Genomic DNA, 19,281 nt, shown 5'->3' with positions numbered 1-19,281 from the left:
ATGGGAGGCAGAGCCTTCAGCTTTCAGGCTCCTCTCCTGTGGAACCAGCTCCCAATTCAGATCAGAGAGACAGACACCCTCTCTACTTTTAAGATTAGGCTTAAAACTTTCCTTTTTGCTAAAGCTTATAGTTAGGGCTGGATCAGGTGACCCTGAACCATCCCTTAGTTATGCTGCTATAGATGTAGACTGCTGGGGGGTTCCCATGATGCACTGTTTCTTTCTCTTTTTGCTCTGTATGCACCACTCTGCATTAATCATTAGTGATCGATCTCTGCTCCCCTCCACAGCATGTCTTTTTCCTGGTTCTCTCCCTCAGCCGCAACCAGTCCCAGCAGAAGACTGCCCCTCCCTTAGCCTGGTTCTGCTGGAGGTTTCTTCCTGTTAAAAGGGAGTTTTTCCTTCCCACTGTAGCCAAGTGCTTGCTCACAGGGGGTCGTTTTGACCGTTGGGGTTTTACATAATTATTGTATGGCCTTGCCTTACAATATAAAGCGCCTTGGGGCAACTGTTTGTTGTGATTTGGCGCTATATAAAAAAATTGATTGATTGATTGATTGATTGAATGGTTCAAGGTTCAAGGCAAAGCCGCGCTGCAGCCACGATTGATTTATATGGAAGAAACGAAACATTTGCAGTAAAACAAATTTATTTAACAACTACTTGATGACTAAATTAGTTAACAACTATTTTAATAATCGATTAAATTAGACAAATTAGTTGTTTCAGCTCTACTAAACACCTCCTGTTTCTGTCAGATCCCGTTTGGGATGTGTGTGTGTGTGGGGGGGGGGCTGTGCACCTGGACTAAATCATTGTACAACTGTGCAGGGGTGGAAGGGCCCTCAGAGATCTTTCAATATTATTGTTAGAGCAGAATTATGTTTTGCAACATTTATACATTCATTCTAATTATATTCTTTTACAACATGAATTGTATGGACATTAATAACATGCAACACAAAAATGTATTTAATGCCAGTTTTTTGTGCCCCCCCCCATGCTCTGGGCCGTGGCTACATAGTACCCTTTACCCCCCCAGTCCGACGCCCCTGCACACAGCCTGTAGCCTGAAGCCTGTAACCTCTTCAGAGGTGTTTGGGTCTCTTGGTGGCAGCCAGGTGAAACGTGTAGATCACTTTGGCTGCTGGAGTCCTCAACACTGAGGCACCGGAAAGTGGCCACCAAAATGCACAGTTGACGTTCCCTCAGAATGCAAGTGATGCAACTCACTGTGCCCTGCACCTGAATACTTTGTATGAATTAGCAATGGTTAGGAACCTACTACCCAACCATTACTGCAGTCTGTACTAGAAATAAGTGGTACTCCAGGTACTCCAGTTTCCTCCCACAATCAAAAACATGCTTATTTGGGGTCTGCTCCTTTCTCTGTCCTGTCAAGGCAGCGTCTCTGCAGCTGGAGCCCACTGCTCCTAGTGGTTGGATTGTGTCTAACTGTAATTACGATGCATTAAATACAAAGTACAAATTTCATTGTATGTCTGTGCAATGACAATAAAGGCTCTTGTCCTTCATTATTGTTAAAGTATTTTTACGCAACACCACTTGCCATCAAAAGTTCAGTATTTCCAACTTTTCCATTTTAATGTAATTTAACCAGGTTAGTCCCATTGAGATCTCTTTTACAAGAGAGACCTGGACAATTATAAACTTTCCAATTCACCTAACCTGCATGGCTTTAAATGTCTGAGGAAGCCGGAGCGCCCAGAGGAAACCCATGCAAACACGGGGAAAACATGCAAACTCCACACAGAAAAGCCAAAGGCTGGAATCAACCACTAAGCCTCCATGCTGCCACAGCGACACACAAAATGGTTTTTATCTTTAACGAAGAGAAAAGACAGACAGCAGTGTTGTCACTTGGGTTTAATCAGGTAAATTCATTTAATTATTGTTAGGTCTTTTCTTCTTCTATTGTTTAGTGGAAGACAACCTTCCTCAACTTTGTGTAAATTATCCGAAAGTCCGAACTATCCAATACACATTTTTACACTGACAACAAACCACCATCTGCTTCGTGCACATTTGTGGCTGGTCCAGCTCCACTTTGCTGTTCACACAGCACATAATCTGAGGGCAAATTAAGGAGCAGCTTGCAAAAGGGGCTGCAGAGGCGTAATTACGTCCACCAACAAAGTCAGAGGAGGTTATGTTTTTGCCCCTGGTTGTCTGTTTGTTCATGAACAGCCAGGAGCCCACAATTTTTCATATATCATTATGAAATTGTTACTGAAGATTCATATTCTGATAGGCAAGAACTGATTCAATTTCCAAGCACAAATGTTCAAAAATTCATAATTCTGTCAAAAAAGATTATTACCTCCGTCAAGGAGGTTATGTTTTCGGTCGCGTCCATTTGTTTGTTGGTTGGTTTGTTAGCAGGATTACTCAAAAAAATCCTCAATGGATTTCAATGAAATTTTTACCAGGGGTGTATCTTGACCTAACTTAGAAGTCATTAAATTTTAGTAATGATCCGGAACACGATCCGGATCCAGTAATTTTTTTTAAGGATTCTTTATCATTGCAGGATAGGGCCAATTTCATCTAACTTCATGAAGACGAGTCACAAAGGCTGAACAAGAATTAAGTTACGACACAACAATAATTTAGCATTTGTTTCTCCTCATTGAATAAACTTGTTATTAGAAAATAAAAAATAAAAAACTTGTGTAGTTCATGCAGTTTCTCTTTATAAATACATTTGCTGAAGATCTAAGGGTTTAACCCTCTGGTGCCGACGTCGTTGTATACAACAGCTGAGACCAAGCTTTACTAAATTATAAATAACTTTTTAATGATATGAGATACAAACTTACTTTTTTTTTTTTTGCTGAAAAGTTAACTCCGCAGACTTTCAAGCCACCGTCCACCATCTTTGTACTCCTCATAGAAGCTGTGTGATGATGTGAGCAATGTGAGTGTCCAATCGGTTCACCATCACATGGTTTTCCAAAATCCATTCGCAGGGCAGATTCACCTCACGTGACACACCAAAGATTGTTTTTAGGAGTGATGTATTACTAGTTTCTTATAGTTTGCTGTGTGTTTTGAATAAATGTGTGTGGAAAGTTATTGGCTGCTTTACTTTTTCCTTTCTTATTTCTGATTGTAAACCTTTATTACACTTATAAAACACAACTATAGCATATATATTTTGAAAGTACAGGTTGTCCTGAAAAAAAGAGACATAAAACTTGATTGTGAGATGCAGGGAGAGCTGTTAACAGCAATAATAACACATTCATGCCAGGTGAGTGAACTGTACAAAAAATGCCCTCGGACCCCAGAGGGTTAACCACTGAATCTGAAACATGACGGTAGATGCGTGAAATGATGTGGAATAAGTCTCTTTGCCAAAGGGTATTCCATGCAACGTTAGTGACCCTATGGCCTTGGCGGAGGTTTGCGCTCTCTGAGTGCTTCTAGTTTCACTCTTGTTTTCAATTTAGTTTTGTTGTGTCTGCAAGTGTAGTGGCTGCACTTTGTGTTGTGTTGGTATGACTCCGCCCATTCGCTCCCCTCTGGATGCGAACTCACGATCTCCGGCATGGGAGTCGGACTCACTAACCAGAAGGCTAAAACACAGGGTTCTGGCCTTGTGACCAGAGAATCCTTTTGAGTTGTTGGGAGTGAGGTTTACTAACTACATCTGCACAGCGACACCTGCTGGACTCCGTTACACAAGCACAGACCAACCTTTGTAAGGCCTATCTGAATACTGCACTGCATGAATACCAGAAAACGTCTGCATTCGTCTTGACCAGGATTTTGGTGGTCTATGGCGAGATCACTTTCTGCCTCCTTGTGACAGCAGCCCACCAGTGCTGTGCCTGACGACACCTCATTTTTTAAACTAATGTGCCCAGACTGGGCACTTGGTATTTAAGGAACATCGGTAAAAAGGACAACTGCATCCGTCGTATACTAGCAGTGACACAGTGGATATTGACACATTGTACAGCCCTACCCAGTTTTCTGGTTACTGATTGAATACGTCTTGTGATATTATGTGGGAACAATAAATTATTTCACAGCCTACTGATAAGACTAAAGTTTGTGCTGATCTCATGATGCTCAGTGGGAGGATGTGAGGGATGTAGACCAATCGCTGCGGTGATCCCTCACCCCCTGGAGCCTTTATACCAAGCCTCCTTCACGGCTTAGACCGCACGTGTGGTCGGCGTCTTCAGGTCCAGCTTGTCAACAAGTGCAAAATACTTTGTACAGCTACGACTCTGCTTCATGAGATGGACCACTCTCGCACACTCAGACTGGATGTCGACAAACCCACCAACGTTGTATATGTGGTCGGAACCCAAGTCACTGTGGACTTGGACCGGTGAGTTCATATTAACTGAATATTCAATAAAAGCCAATCATCGATATGTTGAATTCGCTTTCTTCTCTTGGTCTTTCCATTTGTACTTGCCTGTGTATTTGTTAAAGTCTCATCCACATAAAGAAAAGGAAAAGGAAAAGAATGAAAAAAGTAGAAAATGCAGATTAGAGCAAGTAAAGCGTCATCTAATCTATATTTACAAAATAAGGTTTCACTTCTAGTTATTGCCAATTATGAACTTAAACGGCCTATTTTAATTTACAAAAGAGTTTTAGCCTGCAGATTTCCAAGTTCCAACTGCAATCTCCAATTTGTAATTTATAAGAGGTGAAACAGAGGAACAGATGGAGATTAAAGAAAGACATTTTAGTTATTCTTTTCTTCTTTTTCTTCTTTGGTTTGGCCACAACAGTGATACATGACAATAAGCTCATTTTCCAACTGGGACAAGGCCCAAGTTTACGTCTAGACCTGCATCTGTGGGACTGTTAAATCAAACACAACATCTATACTTAGACCAGCAAATTACCCAAGTTTCATTAAACTTAGTGAAATGGTTTGGCTTGGAAGAGAAACTAATCAACCCTGGGATTGATCTGTCAGCTTCATTAAATTCTGGAACACCTGTTAAAGCGATATATTTTTTTTCTTTTTTCACATAGTCTATTTACTGTATTTTTAAAAAAGTGTGCATACAGTAATTAAGAAAATTCTACCAACAGGTGCGCTTTAACTACAAATATAAAATAGAGTTACATCAAAATTAAGTCATGGTATGCACTCTAGTGCCTGCTCTTCTACTTGAATTATAATTATGTCAGAATCAGAATCGAATTTATTACCAAGTAAGTTCTGACATACATGGAATTTGATCTGGTGTCACTGGTGCATAAACAACAATAAAAAGAAAAGGGAAAAATACTTCTGAAAGAAGTAAAAGAGTCAAGTTTTGCCCTTTTCACCCAATCTGACCCTAATTTTGCAGAACGGCTAATAACGGTCTATAAAAGATAAAGTCTTGTAAACTGCAGGATTGTCTTACAGACATAAAGACATGGATGACCTCTAATTTCCTGCTTTTAAACTCAGATAAAACTGAAGTTATTGTACTTGGCCCCACAAATCTTAGAAACATGGTGTCTAACCAGATCCTTACTCTGGATGGCATTACCCTGACCTCTAGTAATACTGTGAGAAATCTTGGAGTCATTTTTGATCAGGATATGTCACTGTCTGCATATGTCACAGCAGAAATCAAGTCAAATCAAATCAGTTTTATTTATATAGCGCCAAATCACAACAAACAGTTGCCCCAAGGCGCCTTATATTGTAAGGCAAGGCATACTGTGAGAAATCTTGGAGTCATTTTTGATCAGGATATGTCATTCAAAGCGCATATTAAAGAAATATGTAGGACTGCTTTTTTGCATTTACGCAATATCTCTAAAATTAGAAAGGTCTTGTCTCAGAGTGATGCTGAAAAACTAATTCATGCATTTATTTCCTCTAGGCTGGACTATTGTAATTCATTATTATCAGGTTGTCCTAAAAGTTCCCTGAAAAGCCTTCAGTTAATTCAAAATGCTGCAGCTAGAGTACTAACGGGGACTAGAAGGAGAGAGCATATCTCACCCATATTGGCCTCTCTTCATTGGCTTCCTGTTAATTCTAGAATAGAATTTAAAATTCTTCTTCTTACTTATAAGGTTTTGAATAATCAGGTCCCATCTTATCTTAGGGACCTCATAGTACCATATCACCCCAATAGAGCGCTTCGCTCTCAGACTGCAGGCTTACTTGTAGTTCCTAGGGTTTGTAAGAGTAGAATGGGAGGCAGAGCCTTCAGCTTTCAGGCTCCTCTCCTGTGGAACCAGCTCCCAATTCAGATCAGGGAGACAGACACCCTCTCTACTTTTAAGATTAGGCTTAAAACTTTCCTTTTTGCTAAAGCTTATAGTTAGGGCTGGATCAGGTGACCCTGAACCATCCCTTAGTTATGCTGCTATAGACGTAGACTGCTGGGGGGTTCCCATGATGCACTGAGTGTTTCTTTCTCTTTTTGCTCTGTATGCACCACTCTGCATTTAATCATTAGTGATTGATCTCTGCTCCCCTCCACAGCATGTCTTTTTCCTGGTTCTCTCCCTCAGCCCCAACCAGTCACAGCAGAAGACTGCCCCTCGCTGAGCCTGGTTTTTGGTTTTTCCTTCCCACTGTCGCCAAGTGCTTGCTCACAGGGGGTCGTTTTGACCGTTGGGGTTTTTACGTAATTATTGTATGGCTTTGCCTTACAATATAAAGCGCCTTGGGGCAACTGTTTGTTGTGATTTGGCGCTATATAAATAAAATTGATTGAATTGATTGATTGATTAATTGTCTCCAGCAGTATGTGCACATCTGATTTCAGCTCTGGATTCTTTGAAATACTGAATTTTATAAATTTATTAATGTTTTCTGTTCATGTTTTCCACAAATTGATCTAAGGCCTATAAGGATAAGGCACTCCAGTGAACGTCTACGTTAACATGTTTTGAATGCTGTGTGCTGTTGTATTAATGGAGAGTCGGTGTAGAAATTGTAACGTGTTGCTTGGCTTGTTTTCAGTACTGCTCCAAATGGCTCTAAATGCTTCACTGTGACGTGCACGCCCAACATTAATTTCAGCATCCACCCTGCTTTTAACATGGACACCAGCGCTCACATCCCTCTCCAGGAACATTCATTTCTGCTTGTTAGCATGACCCAAGCCAGCGAAACTGAAAACGACAGCAAGGTACAGTAAGTCAAAAGTTCACAGACAGCCTGAGACTGTGATGTCATACTGCAATAAATCACAGGCATTGATAAAGAAGTATACATACAGTTTACCCACAAGTCACACCGCCAGATAATTTCTTTTGGATTCTCACTTTTTGCTTGTGGTTTGCCACAGGAGATCTGATGTGGATTTGCATGTTGATTTGGCATAATGTGGAGGTGCCCTTTCTGATGCACCTCCACATTACATGGAGAATGGGCATGTGTGGGCTTGAAGCATGCACATTCTCTGAGTCACATCATTAGATGATTTTATGATTCCTCTGAATTTAGTTTTAAGTGGAGATTAAACAAAGCGAATGGGGCACCAAACAGTTCTTGATGAATAGTGAATCCTGGCTTGAAGTCAAGTTAGGATTTTTTGTAATTAAAATTTAATTAAGTAGTTGGAAAACTCAGCCTTTCTACTCATTGGGCTTAATCTTTAAATTACAACCCCAATTCCAATGAAGTTGGGACGCTGAGTAAAATGTAAACCCCCATACCATCACAGATGCTGGCTTTTGAACTTTGCGCTGTTAACAATCTGGATGGTCTTTTTCCTCTTTTGTCCAGAGGACACAACGTCCATGATTTCCAAAAACAATTTGAAATGTGGACTCATCAGACCACAGCACACTTTTGCACATTGCGTCTTTCATTCATTTCAAATGAGCTCAGGCCCAGAGAAGGTGGTGGCATTTCTGGATGTTATTGATGTATGACTTTCTCTTTCCATGGTAGAGTTTTAACTTGCACTTGTAGCTGTAGCGACAAACTGTGTTAACTGACAATGGTTTTCTGAAGTGTTCCTGAGCCCACGTGGTAAGATCCTTTACACAATGATGTCGGTTTTTAATGCAGTGCCGCCTGAGGGATTGAAGGTCACGGGCATTCAATGTTGGTTTTCGGCCTTGCTGCTTTCATATAGAAAAGTTCTACAGTTTCTCTGAATCTTCTGATTATAATATGGACTGTAGATGATGGAATCCCTAAATTCCTTGCAATTGAATGTTGAGAAACATTGTTCTTAAACTGTTGGACTATTTTTTCATGCAGTTGTTCACAAAGTGGTGATCCTGCTTGTGAACGGCTGAGGCGTAAACATACCACTGTCCCAGCTTTTTTGAAAAATGTTGCAGGCATCCATTTAAAAATGAGCAAATATTTGCACAAAAGCAATGAAGTTTATCAGTTTGAACATTAAATATCTTGTCTTTGTGGTGTATTCAATTGAATATAGGTTGAAGAGGATTTGCAAATCATTGTATTCTGTTTTTATTTACATTTTACACAACATCCCAACTTCATTGGAATTGTGGTTGTATCTTAAATTTCTGCCATCTTCTTTGAAAGTCAGAATGTGCCTGCTATTTTGAAAGCAGACAGTTATTCTGGCAAGTTAAAGGATCTGCAGTAACGTGTTGGAGCATATTAGCAGACAACAGCCACCAAAGCTCCCTGGGGTGAAGCAGTAAAATGAAATTTTGCATTTTTTCCATAAGTATTTATTTATATTTCATTTAATGTTTGATTTCATTTCATTTTTGTCGTATGTATAAGCAACCCAATTTCATGCTAGTTTGTGATGGCGTTGTGATAAATAGTTTAATCTATTAGTTCGTGATACGAAATGTGTTTTCGTGACGGCATCATGAAATGCTGCTTTTGATACTGTTGACCATAAAATTTTATTACAGAGATTAGAGCATGCCATAGGTATTAAAGGCACTGCGCTGCGGTGGTTTGAATCATATTTGTCTAATAGATTACAATTTGTTCATGTAAATGGGGAATCTTCTTCACAGACTAAAGTTAATTATGGAGTTCCACAAGGTTCTGTGCTAGGACCAATTTTATTCACTTTATACATGCTTCCCTTAGGCAGTATTATTAGACGGTATTGCTTAAATTTTCATTGTTACGCAGATGATACCCAGCTTTATCTATCCATGAAGCCAGAGGACACACACCAATTAGCTAAACTGCAGGATTGTCTTACAGACATAAAGACATGGATGACCTCTAATTTCCTGCTTTTAAACTCAGATAAAACTGAAGTTATTGTACTTGGCCCCACAAATCTTAGAAACATGGTGTCTAACCAGATCCTTACTCTGGATGGCATTACCCTGACCTCTAGTAATACTGTGAGAAATCTTGGAGTCATTTTTGATCAGGATATGTAATTCAAAGCGCATATTAAACAAATATGTAGGACTGCTTTTTTGCATTGCATTTATTTCCTCTAGGCTGGACTATTGTAATTCATTATTATCAGGTTGTCCTAAAAGTTCCCTAAAAAGCCTTCAGTTAATTCAAAATGCTGCAGCTAGAGTACTGACGGGGACTAGAAGGAGAGAGCATATCTCACCCATATTGGCCTCTCTTCATTGGCTTCCTGTTAATTCTAGAATAGAATTTAAAATTCTTCTTCTTACTTATAAGGTTTTGAATAATCAGGTCCCATCTTATCTTAGGGACCTCGTAGTACCATATCACCCCAATAGAGCGCTTCGCTCTCAGACTGCAGGCTTACTTGTAGTTCCTAGGGTTTGTAAGAGTAGAATGGGAGGCAGAGCCTTCAGCTTTCAGGCTCCTCTCCTGTGGAACCAGCTCCCAATTCAGATCAGGGAGACAGACACCCTCTCTACTTTTAAGATTAGGCTTAAAACTTTCCTTTTTGCTAAAGCTTATAGTTAGGGCTGGATCAGGTGACCCTGAACCATCCCTTAGTTATGCTGCTATAGACGTAGACTGCTGGGGGGTTCCCATGATGCACTGTTTCTTTCTCTTTTTGCTCTGTATGCACCACTCTGCATTTAATCATTAGTGATTGATCTCTGCTCCCCTCCACAGCATGTCTTTTTCCTGGTTCTCTCCCTCAGCCCCAACCAGTCCCAGCAGAAGACTGCCCCTCCCTGAGCCTGGTTCTGCTGGAGGTTTCTTCCTGTTAAAAGGGAGTTTTTCCTTCCCACTGTAGCCAAGTGCTTGCTCACAGGGGGTCGTTTTGACCGTTGGGGTTTTACATAATTATTGTATGGCCTTGCCTTACAATATAAGGCGCCTTGGGGCAACTGTTTGTTGTGATTTGGCGCTATATAAAAAAAAAAAAAATGAGTTCATGATGGTATTGTCGCAGAGACTCAGGACAGAGTCCTCGATCACCAGATGAGTGTCAAAGTGTTTTCCTGTGCTCAATTGTTTAAAAATATCTTCTTAAAGGTGTCCAGAAAAGTCAGAGAAAAATCAAAGACCGAAAAGCAACACATTTATTTTGGCTGCAAAAGGACGCCAAAATTCACAGTCATCAAAAACACTGGAATAGCTTCAATTTACACTGGTTTGCAGTCGTTTTAAATACTAAGACATGGACCATTTCTCCACCCCAAGTGGGCATTCTAACTATATATAGTGAATCTTACACCAATAAAAACAGCTGTTCATGATTAATTTGTTGAAGAAATACTCAGTTGTAATAAGATTACTTCAAGAAAAACCCAGATGTGATGAGATCACTTCTTGGAAAATCCCCAGGGCTGGAGAGTTCATCTCTGGGTCATGGAAGTTTACCCTTTCTTTAAAAACCTAAATTATCATTATTTTTCACCAGTATGTATGATTTTAATTCAATTTTCCGTTTCTTTAAAACGTAAGTGCTTTACTGAAATTACACACTTAATTCCAAATCCTGACCTCATAGTTTCTTTTAAAGAAAACATACATTTTGCACACAACATATGTTTTGGCATACAACGTTTGAATATACTCGGTGTGTTTTTCTAAATGCTATTACCCAATCGGTGCAAAAGGAATACATACTTTGTCCTTCAAACATCTGTTAAATGTTTGCAGTAATACACAACATAACCATCTTCTGGCATTTGCATATCATCATAACAAGTTTCTTTGGTAAAAATTACACTACAGTATCATGAAATTTGGAGTGATGTTGGGGGGGGGGGCATGGGGGTTATGATTAGGGTTGGGTAAGGTTAAAATTAGTGAACTAAACTTGTGAAACCATCATGAAAATGTAGTGATGGTTTCACAAATGTAGTTCACTAATTTTAATCTTACCCAACCCTAACCCTGATGGTTTCACAAAAAAAAAAAACACCTCAGACAGGGGTGGTATAAGCAGAGAACACACTCATAAAGCTTATTTGAATATCGTGGCACGTAAATAACAGGGAAACTGTGCACTGCAGTTTACACCAGGTTTTTGGTAGTCCTCCTCACAATGACATTCCACGGGCACTGATTGTGACTAGAACTCATTTTAAGAGCACATTTCTAATCTGTATTTATCCAACGTCGGAGGTGGAAGGCTCTGTGGCCTGCAGGCTTTTTATTCACCCTAGGGACAAAAAGTAGTCCTGCACCCTTAGAATGTAGAGCCCGGGCCGGTACGTAGGGTTTGATTAGATCAGCTAAGTCGGGAGGTGGAAGTCCATGATTAATTTTAGAAGTTAACAGCAGAACCTTAAATCATTCATCCTGGTACTGAGCACTGTGTGTTGTGCACACTAATGATTTCTGCCTTTTTTTTTTATTAGCTGTCTGTAACTTTCTACAGGGAGAACAAAAAGGAGCTGGGGAAAGCACTGATGCATTTGACAGCTTTTGGTATGATACAGCAGAATACAATGACACACTTTGACCTGCTGTCACGATTGCACACTATTTTCCCTCCATTTTGATTCAATACAAGTTTGATGCAAATTCCATAATGAAAAGAACTGCACTTTACACTGCTGCTACTATTGCCAATGTTTAATGTTCAATTTGTACATATTGTTTATATATATATATATATATATATATAGTATTTTAAGAATTTGAGCCTTTGAGACCTTCCAAAATCATTTTCTGTATGTGTATGCATAATGACAATAAAGAACTCTATCTATCTATCTATCTATCTATCTATCTATATCTATCTATCTATCTATCTATCTATCTATCTATCTATCTATCTATCTATCTATCTATCTATCTATCTATCTATCTATCTATCTATCTATCTATCTATCTATCTATCTATCTATCTATCTATCTATCTATCTATCTATCTATCTATCTATCTATCTATCTATCTATCTATCTATCTATCTTGAGGTTCTTGGGATATTCCAGGGGTCTCCAGTGACCTCGCCTTACCCCTGTCACTCTTATCCCGCACGTCCATTGATTTGAAAGAAGGATTTGACCAGTTATTTAAATTTTAACACAATTACCCCGGTTGGCTAGGCCACCACACGGAGATTTATTAAACAGAATTTAAATGTAACAGAATTTAACAGAATTTGAGTATAACATAATGAGTAGGATGAATCTTATCATACCCAGAAGTTCTGAGGGTCCCAGGAGCTGAAAGCTTCCAAACAGCAGTCTGGTGTTCCAGCAAGCTGACAGCAAAGAGGAACCCGAACAGTGGGCTGGACTCTGTTTTTGTACTAATACAATGTTTTATGCTAAACGTGGGCATCGTCCTTCATCTGAATGATCTTCATCCCTCTCCTTTGTGGCATGGTCCTGTCCACGTGCAGTCTTCTTGCTTCCTCTTTCTCCTGAAGTGGCACTTGCACCTAAACTGATAAGAAATTCTTTTGGGCAAAAACTGCTAACTGAAGGAGTGTCAGCAAGTCTCATCACCGCGGTTATACCACAGAAATATTTGCAAATCTCAAGGTTGCACAACATTCTGGCAAACAAGTCTAATCATACCCATGTATCAAGTTCAGTCTCCTTATCTTGCTGACTGTGGTCAGTACTGGCATGCTGTTCCATATGCAGTTTTCAGCATATGGAATCATACATACATGATATAGTCAAAGCAAAATATAATCATAAACATGATTATAAATAAAAATATCATAAAAATATAATCATAAACTTTAATTTGGCGTACACAATACACAGTTCAAAAGCATACAAACATATGTTTCAAAAGTATTTGAACATATAGATATCACGGCATTAACCTTAGCTATTGATTACATGTTTAATAAGCATTGATAAATATTAATCACTATGCGTATATGAGTAATATATCCTTCAACGACAACAGGCTCTATTAATATATAAATGATCACTTCCAAACATTAGAACACACTCATAAATGTAACAATATATTCTTGGCTCAATAAAAGATAAAGCATAATAGGATGATTCTGAATGGGGGAAAAAGGTTAATGCATATGCTGCGAGACCATTGTGGCATATGCATTACAATAATAATAATAATAATAATAATAACGTGTAAAGCATCTTTTTGTTTTAATACTTGTGACACTTTGGTTCTAAACTTTGTCATAACCCAAAATGTGTGTGTCACTCAGAGATCTCTCTAGATGTGGATGCTGACAGAGATGGTGTTATAGAGAAGAACAACCCGAACAAGGTGAGTTCCACCACATTTCACCCAAGAAACACTGATAAATGCTATATAAACTATTTCAGCAGCACTTTTCCATCTGATGCAGATGTTCAAATCACACTCTGGAGTGTGCTTGTCACTTTTGGACTCTCCCAGCCCTCACCTACAATCTTTTTTCTCTCTGAGCTTGCCTGCACCTGCGTGACCCACAGGTGGACCCGAGGATGCCTGTGGGTCACGGGTAGACCCGAACATCACTAATGCAGATATAATGTATTTTGATATTTCTTTTAATGTGTACTTTGATGACCATCATTTTAACATTTAGGAGTAAACACTGAAAAGACAAGTTTCGCATTTATGCGAAATCCGAGCAACTAGCTTGACAGTAATTTTTTCAGGATAAACAGGCATTTTTACTCAATGAGAATCTACCGTGGAGAGCTGTTTCTAGTGTGATTTATATATATATATATATATATATATATATATATATATACACACACGAGGTCTGTTAGAAAAGTATCCGACCTTTTTATTTTTTTCAAAAACCTGATGGATTTGACTCACGTGTGCTTGCATGAGCAAACCTTGAACCTTCGTGCGCATGCGTGAGTTTTTTCACGCCTGTCGATTGCGTCATTTGCTTGTAAGCAGCCTTTGTGTGAGGATGGGTGGAGTCTCTCGTCGTTTTTTTCTTTGCAAGGAAATTGCGGAACGACTGGAGCAGCACGACTGCATCAAATTTTGCCAGAAACTGGGCGACAGCCAGGTGGAAACCATTCAGATTATTCAGGCAGATTTCGGTGACGATCCTATGGGCATCACACAGATTAAGGAGCGGTACAACCAGTTTAAAGACGGCCGCACAACAGTGGAGAGCGAGCCGCGCTCCGGGCAGGCATCAACATGCTGAAATGACCAGATCATTTCCAAAGTGAACGCTGTGATGATGTGGGACCGTTGTGTGACTATCCAAGAAATTTTGGAAGAGGTGGACATCAGCACTTTTTCAGCACATTCCACTGTGACAGAAGATTTTGCCATGAAAAGAGTTGCAGCGAAATTCATCGGCACGAAGCTGATGGCGCAGCAAAAGCGCCTTCGTGTTGAAGCCTCACAGGACATGTTGTAACATGCTCACCTCTTCCACCATTTGGAAGATTCAGATTCGGCTTTCGGTGGCTTTTCAGTCGTGTGACTATCCGAGAAATTGTTGAACAGTGGAATGTACCAAAAAACTGCTGATGTCCACCTCTTCCACAATTTCTCGGATAATCACATGACGGTCCCGCATGCGCACGAAGGTTCAAGGTTGGCTCATGCAAGCACACGTGATTCAAATCCATCAGGTTTTTGAAAAAATAAAAAGTCGGATACTTTTCTAACAGACCTTGTGTATGTATATATATATATATATATATATATATATATATATATATATATATATATATATATATATATATATACACACACACCTGTATATATCAGACATATTTCATCATTGTACTTGTTTTACTTTAGGCAGTATAATAATTATAATAATAATAATACTAAAACTGGTGTGAGATTGGCCAGAGAATCGGCACAGCAGGGGGCGGTGTTGCATTCGCTCTACTGCTGAGAAAAAAGGGAGCTGAAGGGAGCTGAGCCAAAAGGCGAAGCTCTCTGATCTACTGGTCAATCTTTGTTCCTACTCTCACCTATGGTCATGAGGGTTGGGTCATGACCGAAAGAACAAGATCGCAGGTACAAGCGGCCGAAATGGTCTTCCTCAGGAAGGTGGCTGGTGTCCCCCTTAGAAATGAGAAGTTCAGTCATCTGTGAGGAGCTTGGAGTAGAGCCGCTGCTCCTTCACATTGAAAGGAGCCAGCTGAGGTGGTTCAGGCATCTGGTAAGGTGTTCCAGACACGTCCAGCTGGGAGGAGACCCTGGGGAAGACCCAGGACTAGGTAGAGAGATTATATCTCCATACTGGCAGGAAGATGTTGCCCTGTGACCTGATGCCAGATAAGCAGTTGAAGATGAGATGAGTTGAGTGTAATACTAATAGTAATCTTAAAGTCAACAGCCAGTCACTATTCATGTTTGTGTGGGTTTGGCGTGTTTCTGTACCACAACATGAGTAATTTCTCTCCACTGTCAGAAATGTCACTTATTTAAAACAAACAAACAAACAATAAAATTGCCTGTTGCACAAACAGTGAGTCAGGAAACACAGTTACTCGTTATTTTAAACATGATATTGTCATGTGCACCATAAGGTTTGGTAAGTAGAAACGAAGTCAAGCAATCCACTAAACAGCTATTTTCTATATGACTAAATGCATTGTGGGAAACTCCCAGGGGTCTTGGAAATGGGGTCCCAGAGGACACGGCGCCGTCCTGCTGGTCAACTGTGACAGCGACAGTTCCCATAAGAAGAAGCCCGACAGTGAGCAGGACTTTATCTCCACAGTCAAAGGTAAACACATCTCTCAGGGACACGTGAGGATGTTTTTCTCCTTCTCTCCTGCACTAATTCATTCCTCATAACTTTTCAAAGAATGAAGGGGGAAAAAGAAATTATGGGCTTGTGATAAGTTATTACAATAAATTAAGATAAATCACTTTGATAATATGGTAAAACTGGAATCTTTCTTGCCCATCCATGTAATAGCTGCAGTGATTAATCAATTAATTGATAAATCTATTATTAATTGACTATTAAAGTAATCTGCAACTCGTTCACCAATCAGTTAATCATTTGAGTCTTTTTCACCTCCTTAAATCTGAACACTTTCTGGTTTGTTTTAATAGTTTCTGTGGTAGTAAACTGAATATTTCTGGGTTGTGAGGAAAAACAAACCTTTTGAAGTCATCATCTTGGACACTGGAAAACATTGCTCAACGGTTTTAAATATTTTATGACAATTAAAAAAGAAAATTCAGAAAATGATTATTAGTTTCAGTCCAAATCTGCAGACATTCTGATCAAACTGGCCTCAGCCATTTCTGGATCATTGATCTGTTTATTAATCAGTGACCTGCTTATCTGGACTCAGGAACACCTGGACAAACCACTGTCAGTAACGGTTCGTCATACCAACTTCCCAGAGAAGATAAAGACATTTCTGTAAAGACATAAAGATAAAGACATTTCAAATATCACTCGCTAAGCAACTGACACTCGTGAGAGTGTCAGTCACTGGCTCCACTCCGGTTGGGTTATTTATTTATTTTAACCGTTTGCTTGCTCTTCGATTGGCTGGTGATATAAAGTCAGTTGGAAAACTTTGCTCATACTGAACGCAGTGCTTTTGAGAAGAATACAGTGAACAAGGCTGAGATATTATATCTGGATGTTTGCATGAATCACCAAGTTCACACAGATCATTAAAAAATAAACAGTCTGACAGACCACTTACACACATACACACATGTAGCTGAACACACAAAGTAACCTCTATTAATATTTTTATTATATATGGCTGCCTGCAGTATCTGACACTTTCTCACTGCAGTTCATAAAAATAAATTGGTCAGTAGAAAAACCTCTGTCTCTCTCTCTCTCTCTCTCACACACACACACACACACACATTGCTCAAACAATTTTTATTATTGATTTTGCAGTAACAAATGGAGGGCTGTCAGTGAAACCAGCCCAGACAGTTTCAGTTCTGACTGAAGGACGTTCCAGGAAGAGGGCGAAGCAAAACTGAAGGCATTCTTTCCACTTTCAATTCAGACACGAGGAACAGAAAAATTCAAAAAGTCATTTGAACATAAAGACATCGCAGCTTACACTCATTCATCTTCAACCACTTACTCTGTCTGTCACAGGGCCACATATGCTGCTGACCAGGGGCGTCGACTGGGGGAGTAGGGCCCAGAGCATGTGGGGGGGGGGGGGGGGGGGGGGGCACAAAAAACTACATTTTTGTGTTGCATGTTTTAATGTCCATACAATTCATGTTGTAAAAGAATATAATTAGAATGAATGTATAAATGTTGCAAAACATAATTCTGCTCTAACAATAATATTGAAAGATCTCTGAGGGCCCTTCCACCCCTGCACAGTTGTACAATGATTTAGTCCAGGCGCACAGACGACCCCCCCCCCCCCCCCCCCCACACACACACACATCCTAAACGGGATCTGACAGAAATAGGAGGTGTTTAGTAGAGCTGAAACAACTAATCGATTTAATCGATTATTAAAATAGTTGTCAGCTAATTTAGTCATCAATTAATTGTTAAATAACTTTGTTTTACTGCAAATGTTTTGTTTCTTCCATATAAATCAACCATTTCTGCAGCACGGCTTTGGTTTGAACCTTGAACCAATCGAAGGAGTGATTCACAGATCGAAGCAGTGCTTCGATCTGGTGTTTTGTTGACTCAGTGTTTTATTTCGCTTAATCTTAATTTTTCCCCACTAAAACCCCAAAGAGCATATGTCTGTGAGTAACATTTACCTTTTTATGTTAATCTAACCTGTTATGGTCTTCTGAAATAGTTGATAGATGTACACTCAACAAAAATATAAACGCAACACTTTTGGTTTTGCTCCCATTTTGTATGAGATGAACTCAAAGATCTAAAACTTTTTCCACATATACAATATTACCATTTCTCTCAAATATTGTTCACAAACCAGTCTAAATCTGTGACAGTGAGCACTTCTCCTTTGCTGAGATAATGCATCCCACCTCACAGGTGTGCCATATCAAGATGCTGATTAGACACCATGATTAGTGCACAGGTGTGCCTTAGACTGCCCACAATAAAAGGCCACTCTGAAAGGTGCAGTTTTATCACACAGCACAATGCCACAGATGTCACAAGATTTGAGGGAGCGTGCAATTGGCATGCTGACAGCAACCAGCCTCACAATCGCAGACCACGTGTAACCACACCAGCCCAGGACCTCCACATCCAGCATGTTCACCTCCAAGATCGTCTGAGACCAGCCACTCAGCTGCTGGAACAATCGGTTTGCATAACCAAAGAATTTCTGCACAAACTGTCAGAAACTGTCTCAGGGAAGCTCATCTGCATGCTCATCGTCCTCATCGGGGTCTCGACCTGACTCCAGTTCATCGTCGTAACCGACTTGAGTGGGCAAATGCTCACATTCGCTGGCGTTTGGCACGTTGGAGAGGTGTTCTCTTCACGGATGATGCGAAGGAGATGTGTTGCACTGCATGAGGCAAATGGTGGTCACACCAGATACTGACTGGTATCCCCCCCAATAAAACAAAACTGCACCTTTCAGAGTGGCCTTTTATTGTGGGCAGTCTAAGGCACACCTGTGCACTAATCATGGTGTCTAATCAGCATCTTGATATGGCACACCTGTGAGGTGGGATGGATTATCTCAGCAAAGGAGAAGTGCTCACTATCACAGATTTAGACTGGTTTGTGAACAATATTTGAGGGAAATGGAGATATTGTGTATGTGGAAAAAGTTTTAGATCTTTGAGTTCATCTCATACAAAATGGGAGCAAAACCAAAAGTGTTGCGTTTATATTTTTGTTGAGTATATTTTATAACTTAAAAACGGGACCAGTGCTAACACATTAGCATGTCTATGGCGTTTTCAATGTTGAAGTTAGCATTAAGCTGTTGCAGCTGTCAGCACATTTGTTTTCTGTATAATAATTCATGGCTCAGCGTTTGTTGTAAAAGTGTCAAATGTATTACAAATTGTAATATTTTATTCATTTATTTTTATTTATATATCAATAATAATAATA

General features: G+C 39.7%; 1 protein-coding gene across 1 annotated transcript in view; it reads left to right on the top strand.

Moving 5' to 3' along the window:
• Nucleotides 1–4,193: 4,193 nt before the first annotated feature.
• The window catches only part of LOC117506334 (protein-arginine deiminase type-2-like), a 55,632-nt gene continuing 40,544 nt past the window's right edge, over nt 4,194–19,281 (top strand). Inside the window, exons 1-5 of the mRNA XM_034165826.1 lie at nt 4,194–4,363; nt 6,968–7,136; nt 11,719–11,788; nt 13,504–13,565; nt 15,888–16,005. Of these exons, the coding sequence (XP_034021717.1) occupies nt 4,272–4,363; nt 6,968–7,136; nt 11,719–11,788; nt 13,504–13,565; nt 15,888–16,005 (511 nt within the window). The 5' untranslated portion in view covers nt 4,194–4,271. The remainder of the gene's footprint in view (nt 4,364–6,967; nt 7,137–11,718; nt 11,789–13,503; nt 13,566–15,887; nt 16,006–19,281) is intronic.

The sequence above is a fragment of the Thalassophryne amazonica genome, chromosome 3 (genome assembly GCF_902500255.1).
Source record: "Thalassophryne amazonica chromosome 3, fThaAma1.1, whole genome shotgun sequence".
Classification (NCBI taxonomy): Eukaryota; Metazoa; Chordata; class Actinopteri; order Batrachoidiformes; family Batrachoididae; genus Thalassophryne; species Thalassophryne amazonica.
The sequence above is the reverse complement of the archived record's forward strand: the minus strand, read 5'-3'. Positions and strand labels throughout refer to the sequence as shown.